Raw genomic sequence first — 19,136 nt, 5'->3', positions numbered from 1 at the left:
AAATGCCTAAAACAAGGTACTAAGAGCAACATCTTATGCAAGTTTGAAACAACAATCTTTTGGAATGAGTGATCTACTGGAAGTTTAATTCTGATATATATTTAGAGGAGTTAGTGTTGCAGTTGCCTTATCTAATTATTTATATGTATGCATAAATAAACTGATTACATTTGATATGATTTTAGACAACATACTGTACAGATTAAAAAGTACATAAACTATGTTCTGATATAGGAAGACACAGATTGTAGCATCTATAGCAAAAAGGCATGGCATGACATAGCTTGCCAGAGTAATATGGTTATTTTGGATATGTTTTTATTTTGAAAGTTGGGGTTCTCCCAATCCTGTCACTTATTAAATATTTAAATAAATGTTTCATCCTGTATGTGAGTGTTTTTCTTTGATTATTCATCATAAGAAGTTGGGAATAATAGAAAAAACTCACTGGTAACTTGCCTATATATTTCAACTAGCAATATAGCCCACCCTTTTCTCTGGGGTTAGACTGTACCATTCAATTTCTGCTAGCCAGTGGGGGCATGGTATGCAAAGGAGGAGGAGCCCCAGTTCTCCTGAATCATTCTTTCCCTCCCCAAAGCCTGTAGAACTTTCTCTGGAGGACTGATACTCTGCTGGATTTTGTGGGTAAAGCCTGGGGCACAAAGAAGATGGGGCAGAGGACCAGCCACTCTTCCTGTTGTCTCAGGCTTACTCCATGAATAACCCAGAAGAAGTCCAAGCTCTGAAGTGTTCCCACTATTGCTGTATTGAAATTGGCCAATGGCACAAGGATCCTTCAGAAGGTGACGGGGATTTGTCTGCATCCACATATTGAGGGCTATCTATCTCCAATGGTCCGAGGATGTCCTAGTATCCTCCATACACTGCACAACTCCTTCCCTTTTGAGGATGTGATTCTCTGGACATTTTGCAAGGTAAGTCTCTAGCTGATTTTCCAGCCCCCTCTGTTCCTCTTCTATAGGTTTTTTCTAGTGCAGGACACAATGGGGCCCAGATCATCGATGGGGGACTTTAAGCATTACTACAATGCAAATTAATAATAATGGTGGAGATTAGCTACAATGATGTCCACAACCAGGAACTCTTTCTAAATCATAGCAATGCTTGGATTGTGAGGTCTTCCACCTTAGTCTCAGAAGATCTGCCCTTATGAAACCCAGTGAGCTGACAGTAAACCTTTGCGTGCTAGATGGAAAAGTTATTAACAGACAAATGGGCTGCTAGAAACCAGAAAGAATCAGAGATCAACTGAATTATTAAAGTACATAATTACACTATTCTGGGGAAAATAACTACAGTATTTAAGATACTGTGTTACATTAGCTTGGTATACTACTGGATAACGATCAGTCAAACCAGGTTAAACAGCTAGGGGGCAAATAATTAGTGTGCTCTATTAAACTATTTTGTCCTTTCAGCTACCAGGGTAGATAATTTGATTGTTATATGTCATCTTCACTGTTTGATCTGGCCTCTGATCAGACCAGGCTCTACAAACCCTCAAACCTTTTATAACATTATACCTAGGCAAGTTTATTAGTGAAGTAACGCTAGAGTGAATGTAATTATTTCACCAATTGTTCTGATTTTTATGGCAAATTAAACTTTATTTATTAGAGTCTAGAGATGAAGATTGCCTAGTCTGCAATGTTTAGCAATGTATAGTAGCTGTTTTGTAAAAATCAATATGTTTGTGTATGATAACACAAGAGCATAGTCTTCTGTGGTCTATCATCCTTGTGTTAATTGAGTGAAACTTTAATTTGATATCAGACTTCATGTTGCTAGCCATTACTTCGCAGCATCTGTGATAACTATAGCTAGAATGGCACCCACTGTAATATATTCCATGGAATGTTTGCTGGATTCAGGGTTTTGAGTTCTGGAATTGTGTTTTGTGTTTACATGACAGCATGGTATTTTGGGCCTCAATCCTGCAATAGGATCTGTGTGAGTGAACCCTGGTGTCTATGCATAGACCCACTGAAGAAACTGGGTCTTCAAATAGGTTCAAAGGGTCCACCTGAGCAGATCAGATTACAGGATTGGGGTCTTACTTTGTATAGTGTCCTTACAAATAAATCCCCAAACACTTTACAGACTTAAATATGCATTTAGAGTTCAGTGGCAGAGGGGAAGAGGGAAAGGGAGAAGAAATTGGCAAGCTCATAAGGAAGAGAGAGATGGGATGTATTCTAGATGTAGCAGCAAGATCACCCACTAACAAAAATGGAGAGACAGGCCAATGCTAAATCAGAAAGAAAGAGGAAAAGGATGGGGAAGCAGTGAAGAAAGCAAGTCAGGGAGAAAACCTGGAGCAAGTCAATGAGCATTTGAAAAGAAAGGTAGCTTTGAACTGGCTTGGGAAATAATCAACTTATTTGATGAAGGGGCAATGTATTCTCCTTTGCTCATGTGAGATAGTGGGCAGAAACCTTCTTCGTGTGCTGGAATCTGAAGAAATAAGATTTGGGGACCTTTTAAAGAAGGGAGCTGCAATAAGCTGCAAGGGGAGAAAATCTTGTATGAGGATTTTAGAAAAAGGTAGAATTGAGGATGTGTCTTGCACAGGAGTAACATGAGCAAAAATTTATATGAAAATGTATTGGACACTGTGATGGAAAGTCCACCCCACACCAGGCCTGAAAGGGTTAAGGTGGCTAGCTGGGCCAATTAACTCTCCTGGCTGCACCTGGAGGAGGCACAGTCTCTTTACTAACTTTCCTTTTTTGTTGGTGCTGATTAACCTAAGGTTAACATGAATTTTGTATTCATAAAGATGTAATTATGTAGGCATTTCTAATGCATCCATCCCAAATGTGATAACCAACACATTTATGTAAAGTAGACAGTCACTGGATGTAGTCTAATCTCCAGAAAACTAATTTACATGTGCTTGTGCCTTGCATATACCTTAGCATACCAGATACACTCAGTAAAATTCCGTTTAAACCTGGTTCCACAGTAGCCCACTCAGTCTACTCCACATTCCTTTCTGTAGGGGGACCAGATGGGTGAACCCCATTTCCATGGAGAGGAAGTCTTCTCGGTGTGAGGCTCTAGTGGTAATAATCCAACTATATACAAGAATTCCAGAACTTGGCCTAATGAAAAGAGCCTTCCTTGCAGTAGGTTGTATCTTCCTTTCTGGCCCTGACTAAAACCATGCATGGAGAACAAATTTTTCTTTCCTTAAAAAGTCAAGTAGCTTTTTCTTGACAGGTGTATAGCAAGAATTCCAGTGGGCAGCCACTGGCTTATAATCAGGGAGGGTTAGCTGCCATGTGCCAGCTTTATCTGGGACCACCAGAAGTAGGGTAAGCAGATATCCTGATTTTATAGGGACAGTCATGATATGTGGGGCTTTTTCTTATATAGGCACCTATTACACCTCACCCCGTCCCAAATAGCAAGTCTGAAATATTGGGCACTCTAACTAGGAGGAACATTCTGACTGCACTTCCTGTCCTTATCTGCATAGGCTTCATATTCTCCGCTCCTTGTTTTGTGTATCTGTATACTGGGTAGCAGCCAAACTCTGGCAGAAAGAGAACCACAAGGCAGTCCTGGTTCCAAAACAACCAGCAGCAATGCATGTGGGCACAAAAAGGAACCCTGAGCTTTTTCTTCCCCCATGATCTTCAGTTTTCAGAATGGAATTGCTGTGGCAGAAGGAATGATAAGAGGGTGCAGAACCAAACAGGTGCTGGTCTGAAGAATGCTGGGGGTGGGGAGGATGCCAAAAAGGGAAAGGAGAGGAGTTACAGCTGGCCCAGTAGAATGCCAGAGGAGGAGAGGAAGGGAGGAGATGAAAAGTGGAGTCCTCTTTCAGGCAGCTAAAGAAGGTGCTGTCCGCTGCCCCTATTTGTGTGTGGATTTTTCCAGGTTAAATTTTCAGCTTGCAACATACTCCAACCCAAAATCTGGGGAGTCTGTGGCTGTCAATGCTGATTCCCCACTCTGGCACTTGGAGTGCAGAAGGTGGGGGCCTGTAAGGACTCTAAAAATTAATACTTGCCACTCCAGGCTTGTATTAAACTCCCAAGGTTACAGCTTTTCTCTGACCTTGGATTGGTAGATGTTGCCACCATCCAAGTGCAAAACCTCTTTGAGAACCCAGGAAGGCACACTTGGGAATTCCTTCCTGTGGGGTACCCTCAAGCCCTTTCACCCCCACTCCCTGGGGAAGAGCTAAGAAAGAAGAAGGGGAAAAAAAGAAGGAATTCAGCTGTTGCCACCAGCTAATTAAACAACATGTGCACAAACCTCTTAAGACACAAAAATCCAATTCTGTTCTTAAAAAAGTTAAATTTTATTAATAAAAAAAGGAAGAAAATACATCTGGGGACTTAGGCTTTTGCTAGATTTAAAAAAAGAACAAATACAAGGATTAAGCATCAAGAATAGCTCTCTTGAGATCCAGCTTAAAGGTTACAAGCAAAACAAAAGCACCTGGGGTTAGCACAGAGGAATCAACAAGCCATAAAGAAATAAAAGGGATAAACCTAATTGCATCTTCCTGGACGTTTCCTAATCTACTTATATATCTGGGGTTTTAGATAAATAGTTTCTAGGTATGATGCTGATGATTTTTCATATCTGGCCCAAGCTTCTCAGAGCATAACTGCTCCGTCTGCCTCTCCCCAAGAACAACAAGAGACAGATAAAAGGGGAGTCTTGTTTCAATCTTAAACAGTTCTAGCCTTCCCATTGGCTCTTTTGGCCAGGTGCCCACTCATTTCCTTTTACCTATGCAGAGCAGTGAGACTTTTTAACCCTTTACAGGTAAAGCAATTAGAGAACAGCTTCTAAGAGGGATTTTATAGCTACTGGCTGGCTGGGTGTCCATAAAAGGGAGCTACTTCCACCCCTTCATTTATCACAGTGGCTTTCCCCTTAAAGGAATAATCAGTAGGTAAAGAGAACCCCCTCACAAATCTATATGGTTTAATTTTTCCGTGCACAAATTTATGGGTTTTCTTATGATTTTTATTTTGACCTGTGTTATGATTTTTGCATGCTTGAGGCTGGCAATGCTGCTTTAATTTTTAGGTGTTCAAATTTTCCTTCTGCTGGAGAGAGAAGAGATATTTCTTTTGGGTGGTAAAGATGGAAAATCAAACCAAGCAAAATAGGTAAAAGCACCACAGATAGGGGTAGCACATTTGTGTAAAAAACCCCAACTAATCCTAAGGTAGGGGCCATGTCTGCACATCGCTCTGGGCCTTGAAAATCTTGGCTGCACATGCACTTTCTATGGCTAAGATGGTAGTTTTGGCAACCCTGCTTTATAATCTTACAACCTGATCTGAATTGTTCCATTTCTCCTCTGTGTCAGCTCATGAGTATTGGTACAGAATAGCCAACTACTATTTTAAAGTGCCTTTAACTAGTAAAGTTAAGTATGCGTGGATGTTTTCAGGGGGAGCTCTAGTTTTTTTGCTGCCCAAAGCACGGCAGGCAGGCTGCCTTCGGCGGCATGCCTGCAGGAAGTCCGCCGGTCCCACAGCTTCGGCATACCCGCCGCCGAATTGCTGCCAAATCCGCGGGACTGGCGGACCTCCCGCAGGCAAGCCGCCGAAGGCTGCCTGACTGCCACCCCCCACAGCGACCGGCAAGGTGCCCCCCGCGGCTTGCCGCCCCAGGCACGCGCTTGGAGTGCCGGTGCCTGGACCTGCCGCTGGATGTTTTGGTAGTATCATTAGGGATGCATGAATGGGTCAACTATTAGCTATTTTACTTAATATTTCCTTAAAATGGAAACATAGAAACCGTTACTGTATACACTACAAAATGTTCTAAGTCAAGTAGCCAAAAGTATATAGCATTCTTGGCAATATGCCAGAAGTTCTCCTCCCCCCCCTCACCCCCCCGTTAGCGTCATCAGTGTCTGGTTTAACAAAGAAGCTATGAGAAAATACTTCACTATCAGTACAGTTTTGTTTCTGATTGTAAAGAATGCTGGGAGACAGTAGTTAATCATTGCTTATCATGGTGAGATATTAGGAGTTTCTGGAATTTAGTTATGGCACTTGGGGGATTATTTTGCTTAGCCGGGTGAAATAGCCACATAGACGTAATAACCAATATCTTAAGGTGACCATTACATACTCACAAATATGGGTTGAAGCTATGTTTGGCAATCAGAACTTTCATAGAATGAACTACATCACTTTTTTTTTTCCAGATGACATGAGCTCTTTCCCCCCACAGCTTTTGTGCCTTGCATTCCTAGGAATTGTTGTTTTTAGATTTTTTATCTTGGGCATCTAGGCCATAAAATTATTCTCTAGTGTTATTTAAAAAAATCTTTAAAAACTTCCTATGTATTTTAAAGGGATCATCAGTTTTGGCTTTTTGCTGTTCTAATATTTGAATGATGAATTTACTTCTTTGGAGCTTGAAGCTCAAGACTTAAAATTCATAAGCTCTGCTTCAAGAAGAAAAAATACTGATTTATTGCAGTGCCAGCTTTTCTGAATCAAGTGTTTTTCTCCTCTCCTCTCCTGATTTGTAGTAGTTTCAAACATCTACTAATAGAACCACCCTATTTGAAAAACATCTAATTCCATGGGTTGCTTAGGTTCCTGCAAGGTTAAAGGGGTGTGTGTGTGCATGTTTCAGATTCTTGTCAGCAATGTTGATAGTACATAGGATAATTCTGATGACAATTGATCACTAGGCAGCTTCTGTTGTGCTTAGCTCAAATGTAGAGTCTCTGTAAACATACACAGCCAGCAAGAGTGTTCTGTTACTTTTTACTCTGGTCCATCAATGCATTTCCCTTTACACTGGTAACAGCCATCCCAGTCTTCTCTGATTGATGGATTTCTCATCCTGTCAGGAAAGCAGGGAGTTCATTTCAGTCCCAAATGTGATCAAAACAGATGCTTCTGGTTGGAGCTAAGGAATACACCAAGAGCTGACAGTTTAATCAGTGGAATGTGGGAGGAATGTTCTGGAATTGAGAGCTTTAGTATTAAGTGGGTGGGCCATAATACCTTTCTTGCGCCATGTTGTTCAAGTGCTCATAGATAACAGAACAGCCATGTCTTACTTTTTTTTTTTTTTTAAAGTTGCCTGATTCTAAAATCTCTGTGGGGATGCATGGCTCAATGAGACTGGTGCCTACCTCATGAGTGGAGGACTTCAGTTGCAGTCTACAGGAAAACATGAATAGTTCTTGAAATAGATCATAACTGATCTGCTGTTCAAATAGTGGGCCCATTTGCAAACATTTTGACAAATAGCAGTGCAAACTGTCCCCAGTCCTGCTCCAGAGCAAATATGGATTGAGACTTGACCACTGATACTTTCAATTTGGATAGACCTAAGGGATTTTTTTGTTTTTTCATTGATTCCATGGATGGTTTTAGATATAGTGTGTGTGTGTGTGACACAACATGGCAGAGCCTGGATCATACTGCTTGCTCCAACATGGGCCAGGCAAGCTGTTATACAGATCTCTTGGACCTATCTACTGCTGGCATCATCAGCTCTGCTAACTCAGAAAGACTGTTTGAGTCTACATCCCAATCTGGAACAATTTCTCCCTACCTCATGCATCACAGGATAATGATACACTACTCTCTCCGCTTGGCCTCTAGATCTGATACTCACTTTGGAAGGGTAGTTCTGCAATTCTAGTTTAATTAAACCTCCTTAGCTCCCTTTCTCTGGGGTTGTATTGCTTGCTAGGCTTTATAAAAAATATTTATGTAACCTTTTTGCTGGGAGATGTTGGAGTGAGAAGGACCAGGTTCAATATCGAGGGGTTCCGCTTAACATCACAAAACAGAAATGGCTCAGACCCCACTTAGTAATTTGGGAAAACTCCGCTCCCCACTGCCACCATCACTGCTGCCTCTAGAGGCAATGGTGTGCTCTGAGGTTCTATCACTTATTCCTGTTCTTAGTGACTTCAGACTTTTAGTGATTTCACTGGGCAGTGGGGAAACCCTCTGTTGCTACCTCTTCTGTATTCTTCTTTCATCACAGTACTATCTCCATACCAGACGTAAGGCATAGGCCCTAGATCACCTTAGTGATTACTGAGAGAGAACCAGGACTCTAAACTGAGTCTAGTCAGCTCTCTTGTTACACACTAGAAGGGGATGAGCAAATGGATTCTAGGACCCTTTAAACCAAGTCCCTGCCACCAGGTAGAAATACCTGTCCACACGTTCTGTCCTTTGCTTGGATTTGGCATCACTACCATCTGGTTAGCGAGTGAGATTCAAAGTAGGGAGACCTCCTCAATTAGGGCAGTAAGGATAACGTGTCTTGATCCCTGTGTTCAATAGTAAAGTGAATTTCAACCTAAAACAGCCAAAATTGATCCTTTTGGCAAAGCACGTCCATCTGCTGGTCACCTACACAGAGTAGCTGTGTTTATGCAAATAGGGTCTGCTCCTGAGATAGTTTTCCCCCAGTTCATCACTAGATGTCAGGGGAGAGCTCATTCACATCCTGCTTACACTTAACAATAGTGATGTGTGCTTTGAGAGTGGTGTTCTCCCTGGAATATTTACACTGTTCACTAGCCTTCCTTCTTCCTCTGAGTTCTACTCTCATAGACCCCTTGGGTTAGCAGAAGGAACTGAGGCATCTGGGACTACATGGCCCTTCTGTAATTTTGACTATAGACGTTCAGTCCGGTGAGAGAACATGTGCAGTGCCCAGTGGGGACTACACTTTTCAGAAGTATCCCAAAGTTCAGTAGAACAAGAGGGTTCATCCCACAAGGTGAATCTGCAGAGGCCACATTCAAAAATTCCAGTGACTATCCAGAGTAAGGCCATCCTCACTATTAATTATTATATATTAAGGGGATCCTGCTAGCACTCAAAAGGCCTGAATCCGGATTGAGACTCCGGATTGAGACTCCATTGTGCTAGGCTGTATACAAACACAGGATGATGCAGTCCATGCCTGGATGAGACCAAAGTCCACAGCCTGTTGAAGGTGTGGCTGAAGTAGTGCAATAAAATGTTCTCTTTTGGTTGTCAGAGACTTCACCCAGTTCCTCCTTTCCTGTGTCTGTTCAGCACTCAACCAAATATGATACAGCTGTAACACTTCAAAGGACATCCACAGTTGCTGTACTGTATCCCTAGCTCTACATGGAATGATACAATGGTTTTCCTGTACTCCAAGGCTGTGGATTCCAAAATGTTCCTGTTTGTCTAGTTAATTACACAACAGCTCTGTCCATAATATTTATTCAAATGTATAAAGCCTCTGTCTAGGGCACTAAATGCAGCATAATCATTTCTTACTGACCTAGTAATAAACTGGCCACAGTGTCCTGGACTTTAAAGAAGAACTAAATATTCACAGTTAATATGAAAATATAAATGTATTTGGAAGTACATGAGAGAAAAAGGTTGTTTATTCTGTGAAGGCTTTTGATGTTCCAGAAGTATATTATAAAGAACTGCTAGTATCTACTTTATCATCCATTAGCACTGTTTTTTAAAATTTGTCTGTACTAGCCTTGCAAGTGTTTTCTTGTCAACTTCAGCTACTGCTCTAAGCAATTCTTTATTTGGCATCTCTTTGACCTGTTTTACCATCTGTTTGCTACCCTCCATTTATCAGCACCTAGTCACCTACTGTGAATGCAGAGCTGATGAAAACTGCATGCAATATTAAAGGGATGATCAGTACTTTATCTCTGCTCCTTTCTTTTCTTCCTAGTTGTCTGTACTTTGGCAGTTTAAATTATTAATTTCATTTAGGGTTTGTTTGCTCTTGTCCAGTGATTGTTTCTCTGAAGAGGAGGAAAGAGGCCTAAACTGAAGATGTCCAGGACCGCCCAGAGGATTCAGGGGGCCTGGGGCAAAGCAATTTTGGGGGCCCCTTCCATAAAAACAAGTTGCACTACTATAGAATACTGTATTCTCCTGGGGGCCCCTGTGGGGCCCTGGGAAAAATAAACATTTAAAAACCTTCCATATCTCAGCACAAACTCAGTTTTGAGAAAACTTCTTTTCAAGTCACCTTTACAAGGTATCACTGGTTCTCAGCATCAGCTAGTGCTAAAAGGCACTAACGCTCATTAAAAGGGTTGGACAAATTATTTTCCGTCAAAACTTTTTTTGGATCGAAAACTAGGAGTTTTTAAAAAGCAGAAAAAATCACGGACAGTGTCTGCTTTCCTTCAAAATTTGTTGTGTTTTTTTTTTTAAATTGAAAAGCTGACATTAGTCTGCCAAAACCTGAACGTGATTTGGGGTTTCAGAAGTGTGTGGCCAAATATTTGCTGCTTGCTGTGTTTGATTGTTTAAAGAAAAAATAAAAAAATTCTGCTTAAAAAAAAATCCAAAACTTTTGAACCTCCTCAGCTTGTGACGAAACACCTGAGTCTATCCAATCAGAGATTTTTCCAGGTTTCTGATACTCTGCTGGCTTCCTTGACTCATATTTGTCTCCATAACTTTGGGTTCACTTAGGTTAGAACATAAGAACGGCCATACTGGGTCAGACCAAAGGTCCATCCGGCCCAGTATCCTGTCTACTGACAGTGCCAATGCCAAGTGCCCCAGAGGGAGTGAACCTAACAGGTAATGATCAAGTGATCTCTCTCCTGCCATCCATCTCCACCCTCTGACAAACAGAGGCTAGGGACACCATTCCTTACCCATCCTGGCTAATAGCCATTAGTGGACTTATCCTTCATGAATTTATCTGTTTCCTAGAGACTGGCTCCATGGGGTCCCTCACAAACTGGAGATGGTTACTGTGGGTTTGTCTTTAGTATAGCTTATGTACATACTCTACGAATTGAGCATTTGAGCTTGTTCCAGAATCTGGGATGAGCCTATGTTGTGAAAACTGAAATGCTGAAACTAGCACATGCATGTGAATGGACACAGAGTGCTAAAATTAAATTAACCCAGGGGTTCTCAAACTGGGGGTTGGGACCCCTCAGGGGGTCATGAGGTTATTACTGGGGGTCGCAAGCTGTCAGCCTCCACCTCAAATCCTGTTTTGCCTCCAGCATTTATAATGGTGTTAAATATATTAAAAAGTGTTTTTAATTTATAAGGGGGGGGAGGTGCACTCAAAGGTTTGCTATGTGAAAGGGGTCACCAGTACAAAAGTTTGAGAACCACTGAATTAACCCCTCTGGAGCCTCGGGGAATGCAGGGGTGGGGGGGGGTCTCCCTTGGTAGGGTTGGGAAGGAGATAGGTGGTGTAGATATTGCTCTTCTCATGTGATCCCTCCCCCAGGGCCGGCTTTAGCAAGAGCGGGGCCCGATTCCTGGGGGCGGGGCTTGCTGCAAGCCCCGCCCCCAGGAATCGAGCCGTGCTCTGGCCGGGGTTGCCGGGCTTGGCTCCAACCCGGAGCCGCGCTGCGGGGGCCGCGCCGGGGGGGGGGGAAAGACCCACGCCGCGCCGGGGGAGACGGGGGAGACCCGCGCCGCGCCGGGGGAGACGGGGGAGACCCGCGCCGCGCCGGGGACGGACGGACGGGGGAGACCCGCGCTGCGCCGCGGGGACCGGGCCAGAGCCGACCCGAGCCGCGGGGACCGGGCCGGAGCCGACCCGGGCCGGGCCGCGGGGGCCGAGCTGAGCCGGAGCCGGAGCCGGGCCGGGCCGCGGGGGCCGGGCTGGAGCCAAGCCAGACCAGAGCCGCTGGGGCCTGCGGGAACGGGCCGCGCCTCCCCGGAGCCCTTCTCGCGCCCCCACCACCCCAGCTTACCTTGTGCTGCCGGCCCGCCCCTGCTTCTTTTTAGACTTCCCGCAAATCTTTGATTCGCGGGAAGCAGGGGAGAGGGCGGAGCGTTCAGGGGAGGGGAGGAGGGGGAAGTGAGCTGGGGGCGGGGTGGAGAGCTGCAGCACGGGGCCCTCTTGGCGCGGGGCCCAATTCAGCCGAATTGGCTGAATCGGCCTAAAGCTGGCCCTGCCCTCCCCCATGGCTCTCTTGGCTCTATCACTGTTAATCTAAAGTGGCTAATTTTAAATGAAGCTACCCTCCCCTGACATGAATCTCCGTATGAAATTAAATGTAGGGAAAAGGGAAAAGATAACAGCTTGGCTCTTGGTGTTAAGTAGCTGTCTGCAAGCCTCAAACTGCTGAATGAGCTTTAGGGTAGGGAAGGCTGTGCCTCCCCAAACAGCCTGGCCCTGCCCCCTATCCAACCCGCATCCACTACCTGCCCCCTGACTGCCCCCCCCGAATCCCGACCCATCCTGCTCCTTATCCCCTGACCGCCCCCCCGATACCGCCCACCAATGCCCCCCCGCTCCCTGTCCCCTGACTGCCCCGACCCCTATCCACCCCCCCACCGAGTCCTAAAAGACCCCCGAATGCCCACGATCCAACCCCCCCTTCCCCGTCCCCTGACCGCCCCCCCAAGAACCTCTGCCCTCTCCCTGTCCCCGGGACTCCCTGCCCCTTATCCAACCTCTTTCTCCCCCCCGGTCCCTTGTTGAGCTGAGTGGAGAAGGAAATTCTATTTTGCAGAGGATTTCAATAGGGAGAATGGAGCCCTGGATTCTGAGCCAGTCTGGCAGGTGGGTTGTTAGGAGCCAAGCAGGTGACCTGGCAGAAAACCAGGCAGGTTTAACTGAAACCAAACCAACTCCGCAAAACACTTGTATTTCAACAAATGCTAAACTTCAAAGAAACACTTCACCGGAATACTTCTGACCAGCTCTAGGTCCTAGGACTGGGTGGGTTGCTGTGTTTAAACTCCAAATGCTTGATCCAATCTGCTCCATTCCACAAGCAAAGTATTTGATCTTGAGAAGTATTTTATGAGCCCCGGGGTTGAGTCATCTCTGGCAGCGATGCTTTATCACATGCAGAGAGAGAGTAAATGTCTGCAGTGGCAGGGAAAAGCACCTCAGCTTCGTTTTGGATTTGGAATAGTAACAGAGAACCCCCAGAAAGAAAGCATGGTTTTGTGGTTAAGGAGCTGGTTTGGAGTTTGCGCGATGTGTGCTCAATTCTGGCTGTCACAGAATTTCTGTCTCGCCTGAGGCAAGTCATTTTATAGCCCAGGCCTCAGTTCCCCATCTCTAAAATGGAAATAAATCTTTCTTTGTTGGTCTTGTCCATTCAGATAAGAAGTGTTGTGGGGCAGGGTGTCTGTACAGTGCCTAGCATCATGGGGCCCTGATCTTACTTGTGGTCTCTAGGTTCTGTTGCAACATTAATAATTCCCCAAGAATGCACTCCTGTGCACCAGCTGGTCCTGGATCTCAAGAGATGAAAAGGCAAGTCCAGCAACCTCCATGGCTATCTAGTCCCTATATCTTTTCATACCAAATTTCAAGGCAGAGAAATTCTATTAACACCCTCATTGAAGCCTTGATTATGATGGAAACACTGACTGGGCATTAGCTACTTTGGTGCAAACCTCAACAGTGTAACTATAGTACAGAGGTAAAAGGACTCTTCAGTCCCCCGGACTCCCTGCCCGAGACTTCCTGCCCCTTATCCAACCCCCAGTCCAGCCCTGGCCGCTTACCCACTCTCCCGGAGCCTCAGCGTGCGCCTTCAGGTGCGTCCCTGGACAGCGCTGCAGCCGCGTGCCTCCGGCGGGGCCTGAGCCCCTCCCCGCTCAGAGCTGCCTGGTAAGGGGGTGGGGCTGTGAGCTCCATTGGGACCGGAGCTCCTGCCGCTCGGCCTGGAGCTCGCAGCCCCGCCCCATTACCACGCGGCTCTGAGCGGGGAGGAGTTCAGGCCCCGCCGGAGGCACGTGGCTGCAGCGCTGTCCAGGGATGCTCCTGGACACGTGCGCTGAGGTGCCGGAGGGATGGCGGGGGTTAGGGGGAGCCTCAGCCCTTCTCGTGGGTGCCCCTGTTGGGCCTGTGGCCTGGGGAAAATGGCCCCACTTGCCCCCCCATCTGGGCGGCCCTGAAGATGTCACTTTAAAGAGGAGGAATAAGTGATAGAATTTTCATTTAGGCCTGAAAGTGAAGTTAATGACGAGATTTCCCCAAATGGAAATGTTCTTATTATTTTAAGAAAATAGCTACCATATATTTAACATTTCTCTGTGGTGGTGGCACTATGCTAGTGAACTGTACTACTTAATGTATGGTAGGTCAGTGAGAAACAATCAACACCTAATTTAACTGCAGGATCAGTTCGCTGTGTCTGCGCCTGCTTAGGCTTCATGGTGACTTGTTTGATAACATTCTACATTGGAGAGGAACACAAAATGGGGGCTGTGTCACAGTTGCCCTTGCAACAGACAAGGAGACTGCTCTATATTTAAAGATGAATACTCAGAAAACAGGATGACAGCTCTTTTCAGTTGCCTGGCAGAAAGTGCCACCTAAATAAGGAGGATAAATATCAACTTGATTGTTAATGCTTTTAGGTTAGCATTTAATAATTTAAGGTGTTAACTGGTATCAGAGATAAGGATTTTTAAAATATTTAATCTTGACAGCATCCATTTAGCTGGTTGTGTGACCTGAATTTAACTTGACATACTTATTAATCTCTTACATTGTGTTTGAATATTTGCCATATTTATCACTTCAAATCTTTTACTTTTGTTCTTATCTGTTAAGTAAACAGTTGAAGAATAAAGAGGGAGAAGTGACTACTAAGGTTACAGGTTTTTAGATTTCATTTTCTTTCTTAACAGTAGTCCTTCAACTGATAATGATTAATGTTGACATATACTTCTGAATGCTGTACGCAAATGGAAAGTATATCTAAACTAGCTGTTCAAGTGCTACTACTGACAATGATAAATGCATGAAGTCAGTGGTTTGTTCTTGCTGCCATTAGTTACTGTTATTATGAACCGTACGACCTGATGAAAAGCATTGTGATTGTTCATCCACTAATGAGGAAAGGGAATCCAGAGAGAAATAAATTGCCATGTTTCCAGTTCATAGGACTAAGCTGTTTAATAGAGAAAAGAAATAAACTCCGAAACCTTTAGTCATTTCCTGACAGAAGTCTCTGCACTTGAATACTAAATAGACAAACCCTAAAGTTTCATTCTAGAAAGAGGAATTTTAAATGTATCTTGAATAAAATAACTGTAAGATGAGCATGTTTTAGGCCAAAAAATAATACTGATTATTAACTGTAACTTTTCATAGTCATCCCTATGGACCACTTTCTTTCCCAAGTGTGAGGGATGTTGTATTGTGAATGGCCCCAGCCTCACCGCACTACTGTAAGCAACCCCACTATGGGTATCAGTTATGGTACATTTAACTCTTTCAGAAACTTGGTAGTGTGGTCCTTGTACCATGAACTTGGAAGCAATCATTGTAGGTGATCTCCCTAAAATGTAAACTGGTCCATACCCACCTCAAACTAAAAGTGACACACTTGTTGTAAGATTAGCAAGTCCTCCCTCTTGGAGCATAGTTTTACTAACAAAAAGTAGCCCACATGAATCCCAAATGAAAAACCAGCCTGAGCAGAGGCCAAAAGGAGCTGGACTAGCAGCAGCTGAGGACACATGGCAGATACAGAGTAGTTTCTAACAGCGAAAAGGAAGCAGACAGGCTCTCTCAAATAAAATGCTGAGCCAGGCTGGTTGTTGACCGTGGAGGAGAGAGGATATCAAATATGGAGTTGGGGAAGTATCCAGAGAATGATAGACCTATGATAATGGCTATGGGCTATTAAGAATGGAATACCCAATACAGTAACGGCAGGATGGGTCTTAGTGTGTCATGCAGGAGGAGAAACAGTCAAGTAGAAGAGACAGCTAAGAGATAACATGGAGGATGTGCCACTGCAACCACTATGCAGCACCCAGACACAAGGGAGCAATAATGCCACACCTATTTGTGTGAGAATTGTGTGTAGGCTGAAAGTAATTTACCAACATTGGAATTTGGCCAGGACACAAATGTATCATTCCTGTTTGTGCAATGCATGTCTTGGGATCTCTACAAAGCCTTTGCAAACTAAGGGAGTTACATTTGCTCTGAATGCTGGGACCTCAACAACACAATATGCTTCAATACAGTGCTGGGGCATTAGGTCGGTACAGATGGAGAAGGCCACCTACAACATCAGCAACTCTCCCTGTAGCACCTAGATTTCTGTTGAAGATCTCCCAAATGCATACAGATCACCAATGCTTAGTTTGTCAGATTGGACGTGATTACAGCCTGATTTTTATATTGGAAAATATTGATTTAAAAGAGACTTGAGAAGCTTTAGTTATAAACAGAATCACTTATGATTTAGTGTGTGTGAGAGAGCTTATAATTAGTTTAGACATTAGAACATGTAACGCTCAGGTGAAAACTAGTAGTATCTTATCTTATAATTTGGGATAGCACCCCTCACTAATCCAATCCATTATCCAAGAGAAGGATTTGTATTCTGTTTATCCAAACTAGCAGCATGCCCTATTCTTTTAATGAACAGCTCACAGTAGTCCATTGTTTCCCCTCTAGGTTTTTTATATGAAAGATTTACAAGAAATGTTTTCATTTGGATACGTTTGTTGGGTGAGGGCCTGATAGTGATGTAAACAATCTAATTATAAAGGGGCAAAAGCTATACTTTGAATAGTGCAGTGAACAGGCAGATCAGGTGAATCTGCCAAAATGTGAGTGGCATGAAATATAGGGCTATCCATAATAAACGTCGTACGGCGCTGTGAAAACACAAGTCATGCAGAACTAATCTAGGTGTTTATTTTCTACCATCTGCACCTGGCTAGCCAGATTTATGAAGCTGTTCCCAACATGACTTATTAAACAAAAGCATTCCATATCTCTCCTCTAAGGTTTAACAACCTGCTTTGTATCTTACTTTATTAATCCAAGAGCATTTGGGCACAAAATGCACAGTAGCTTAAATACGCCTGGATACAATTACAACTATCCTTGGAGCCTGCTGAAAACTGATGTATTTTTTGTGTAATCAAATGTAATGTGCATGTGTTTCTCTTTACACTTGAGACTGTTTAGCTGATTAACTGGGCAATGTGCTGAATTTTAGTTTGTGAATTATAGAGTTTACAATACGGTACAGTAACTATCATTCTAAACCGCAGCACTTTTATTTCTAACACAGATGGTGGCTTCCCTTGGATAGTGATGGATGTTGATGAGGATGTGGAACTAGTCTTCCCTGGCTGGTAGGAGAAGGACAAGAGGCAGCTAATTTCCCATGGATTGTGGTAAGTGTGTGGGGTCCTAGGTTTCTTCCCCGTAATGACTTTTTAAATTCCAGACAGACTGAGGTGAACTAAAAGTGGCTTTCAATTTTTTGACATAAAGCTGAAATATTTCACTGAGGAGGTGGAGGGTGGAAAGTATTTTATGTTCAGCTTTAATATCTGCATAAGAACAAACTACCATTCTTTGTAAGGAAAATTCATCCATTGGCTGATTTCTTCTGTTCTTCTTTTACCATTTGAAAACATTAATAAACCAGAAGGAAGTCTCTTCTGCTAAATCCTTAGTCTCCCTCTTTAATGTATTGAATCATTGCTGTCAGTCTGAAGGCCTGTGTTTGAGTTTCTGATAGATTTCTGATCCAAGAAACCTGGGATATGAATCCCTTTCCATGTGCATGTAAACTATTCTCTGAGCTTCATCAAAACAGGATTGAGTTGGTTCTTGAATATTCCTGATAATAGCTTCCCTTGCAGGACTATCAATGTTAATCTGAAAAATAAAACAATATTAAAGAAAGTTACAACAAAAATACAGAGGAGAAAAATAGGGTACTGCAAAGATGAAGCTTGGTAGGCTGCAGCCTATGCCTTACATCCATATGATCAACTTTGGCACCATGTTCTCTATGTTGAAAAGGAGCTACAGGAGAGAGATTATTAAGAAAAATAAAAATCTAGTATTTAAAAATCTTGGTATAAAAGTGTTCGTCTCCCCCCACTTAAAGTTAGGTTCCCATATCTATTTATTTATCTAAATTGAAGGCCTGTTTTTCAGACATTCTGACCAACTGAAATCAGTGGGAGCCATTGGGTGCTCATCACATCACTTTTGAAAATCACGCTTCTGAAGTCACAGAATATTTTACAACAAATATTGTACATCAATCCTGATTAGGAAATGGGTTATTGTATAAGAGACTTAGGAGTCAGATGAGGATTTGCAGTGGATGAGTGGAAGCTTTGTGGATGTCTAAGAGCTTAATGTACTGGTGGTGTTTACCTTTCTGATAGAAAGGTACTGCAAATAAAAGTTGAACCTCACCATAATCTAGGAGATTGACCAAGGCAATTGCAGTTCAGCTAAACATTTTGTACTTAGATTTGCTCTGTTAAGTTGCACTTATTGGAGACTGAAAGAGGAGCTGGAGGCATGTGAATTAATGTGTAACCGTTGATGTGTGGAGACCTTGCTGTACCAAGGGTGTTTTTTAAAGTGCAATCTACTCATTCCCTAATACTATTGCATTTTTGTTTTGTTTTGAATACAGACTATGTTGAGATCACCATCAGCTTCCATTTAAAAAAAGAAAGTTTCAAGCCCTTATGTTTGCAGAGAAAAACTTGAAAACAGGAAGCGTGTTCCCAAAGACTCAAAACCAGAAGGCAAACTAAGAATTCACAATGTATTATTTAAAAATTTTGTTATGCTGATCTCATGATTTTGAGAACTGACTCATGATTATTCAATGCTTGAGGCTGTCAATACTGAGAAGCAAAAGGGAGGTTATCCGTCTCTAAGCATGTGTATTTTTTTTTGTATATTTGTGATTGAATTTCGTATAAATGCCCATGAAAAGCTCAAATAAAAAAACAGCAGGCAGGCCAACCAGGGCCGGCAGTAGGCACCAGCAAAACAAGCTGGTGCTTGGGGTGGCACATTTTTAGGGACGGCATGGCCGGCGCCAGAATGCCACCCCTAAAAATGTGCCCCGGCCGCCCTAGCTCACCTCCGCGGCTGCTGCCATGGCGTGTGAAACAGCTGATTCACGCACCGCTACTCGCCCTCCCTCCCAGGCTTGAGAGCCTGGGAGGGAGGGGGAGCAGCGGCGCGCGAATCAGCTGTTTTGCACGCCGCGGTGGCTCGGGGTCTCCCCCTCCCTCCCAGGCTCTCAAACCTGGGAGGGAGGGGGAGATCCCGAGCGGCCGTTTCGCGCACCGCTGCTCCCCCTCCGTCCCAGGCTTGAGAGCCTGGGAGGGAGGGGG

At 43.8% G+C, this 19,136-nt stretch overlaps 1 protein-coding gene across 1 annotated transcript in view; it reads right to left on the bottom strand.

The window, feature by feature from the left end:
* Window positions 1-16,667: 16,667 nt before the first annotated feature.
* The window catches only part of LOC117882088 (regulator of G-protein signaling 13-like), a 24,989-nt gene continuing 22,520 nt past the window's right edge, over window positions 16,668-19,136 (bottom strand). The window contains exons 4-5 of the mRNA XM_034780071.1: window positions 17,747-17,793; window positions 16,668-17,643 (exon numbers count right to left, since the gene is read on the bottom strand). Coding sequence (XP_034635962.1) covers window positions 17,470-17,643; window positions 17,747-17,793 — 221 coding nt within the window. The 3' untranslated portion in view covers window positions 16,668-17,469. The remainder of the gene's footprint in view (window positions 17,644-17,746; window positions 17,794-19,136) is intronic.

The sequence above is a fragment of the Trachemys scripta genome, chromosome 8, assembly GCF_013100865.1.
Source record: "Trachemys scripta elegans isolate TJP31775 chromosome 8, CAS_Tse_1.0, whole genome shotgun sequence".
Taxonomy (NCBI): domain Eukaryota; kingdom Metazoa; phylum Chordata; order Testudines; family Emydidae; genus Trachemys; species Trachemys scripta.
Note: the sequence above shows the minus strand (reverse complement) of the source record. Positions and strands in the feature narration are given on the sequence as shown.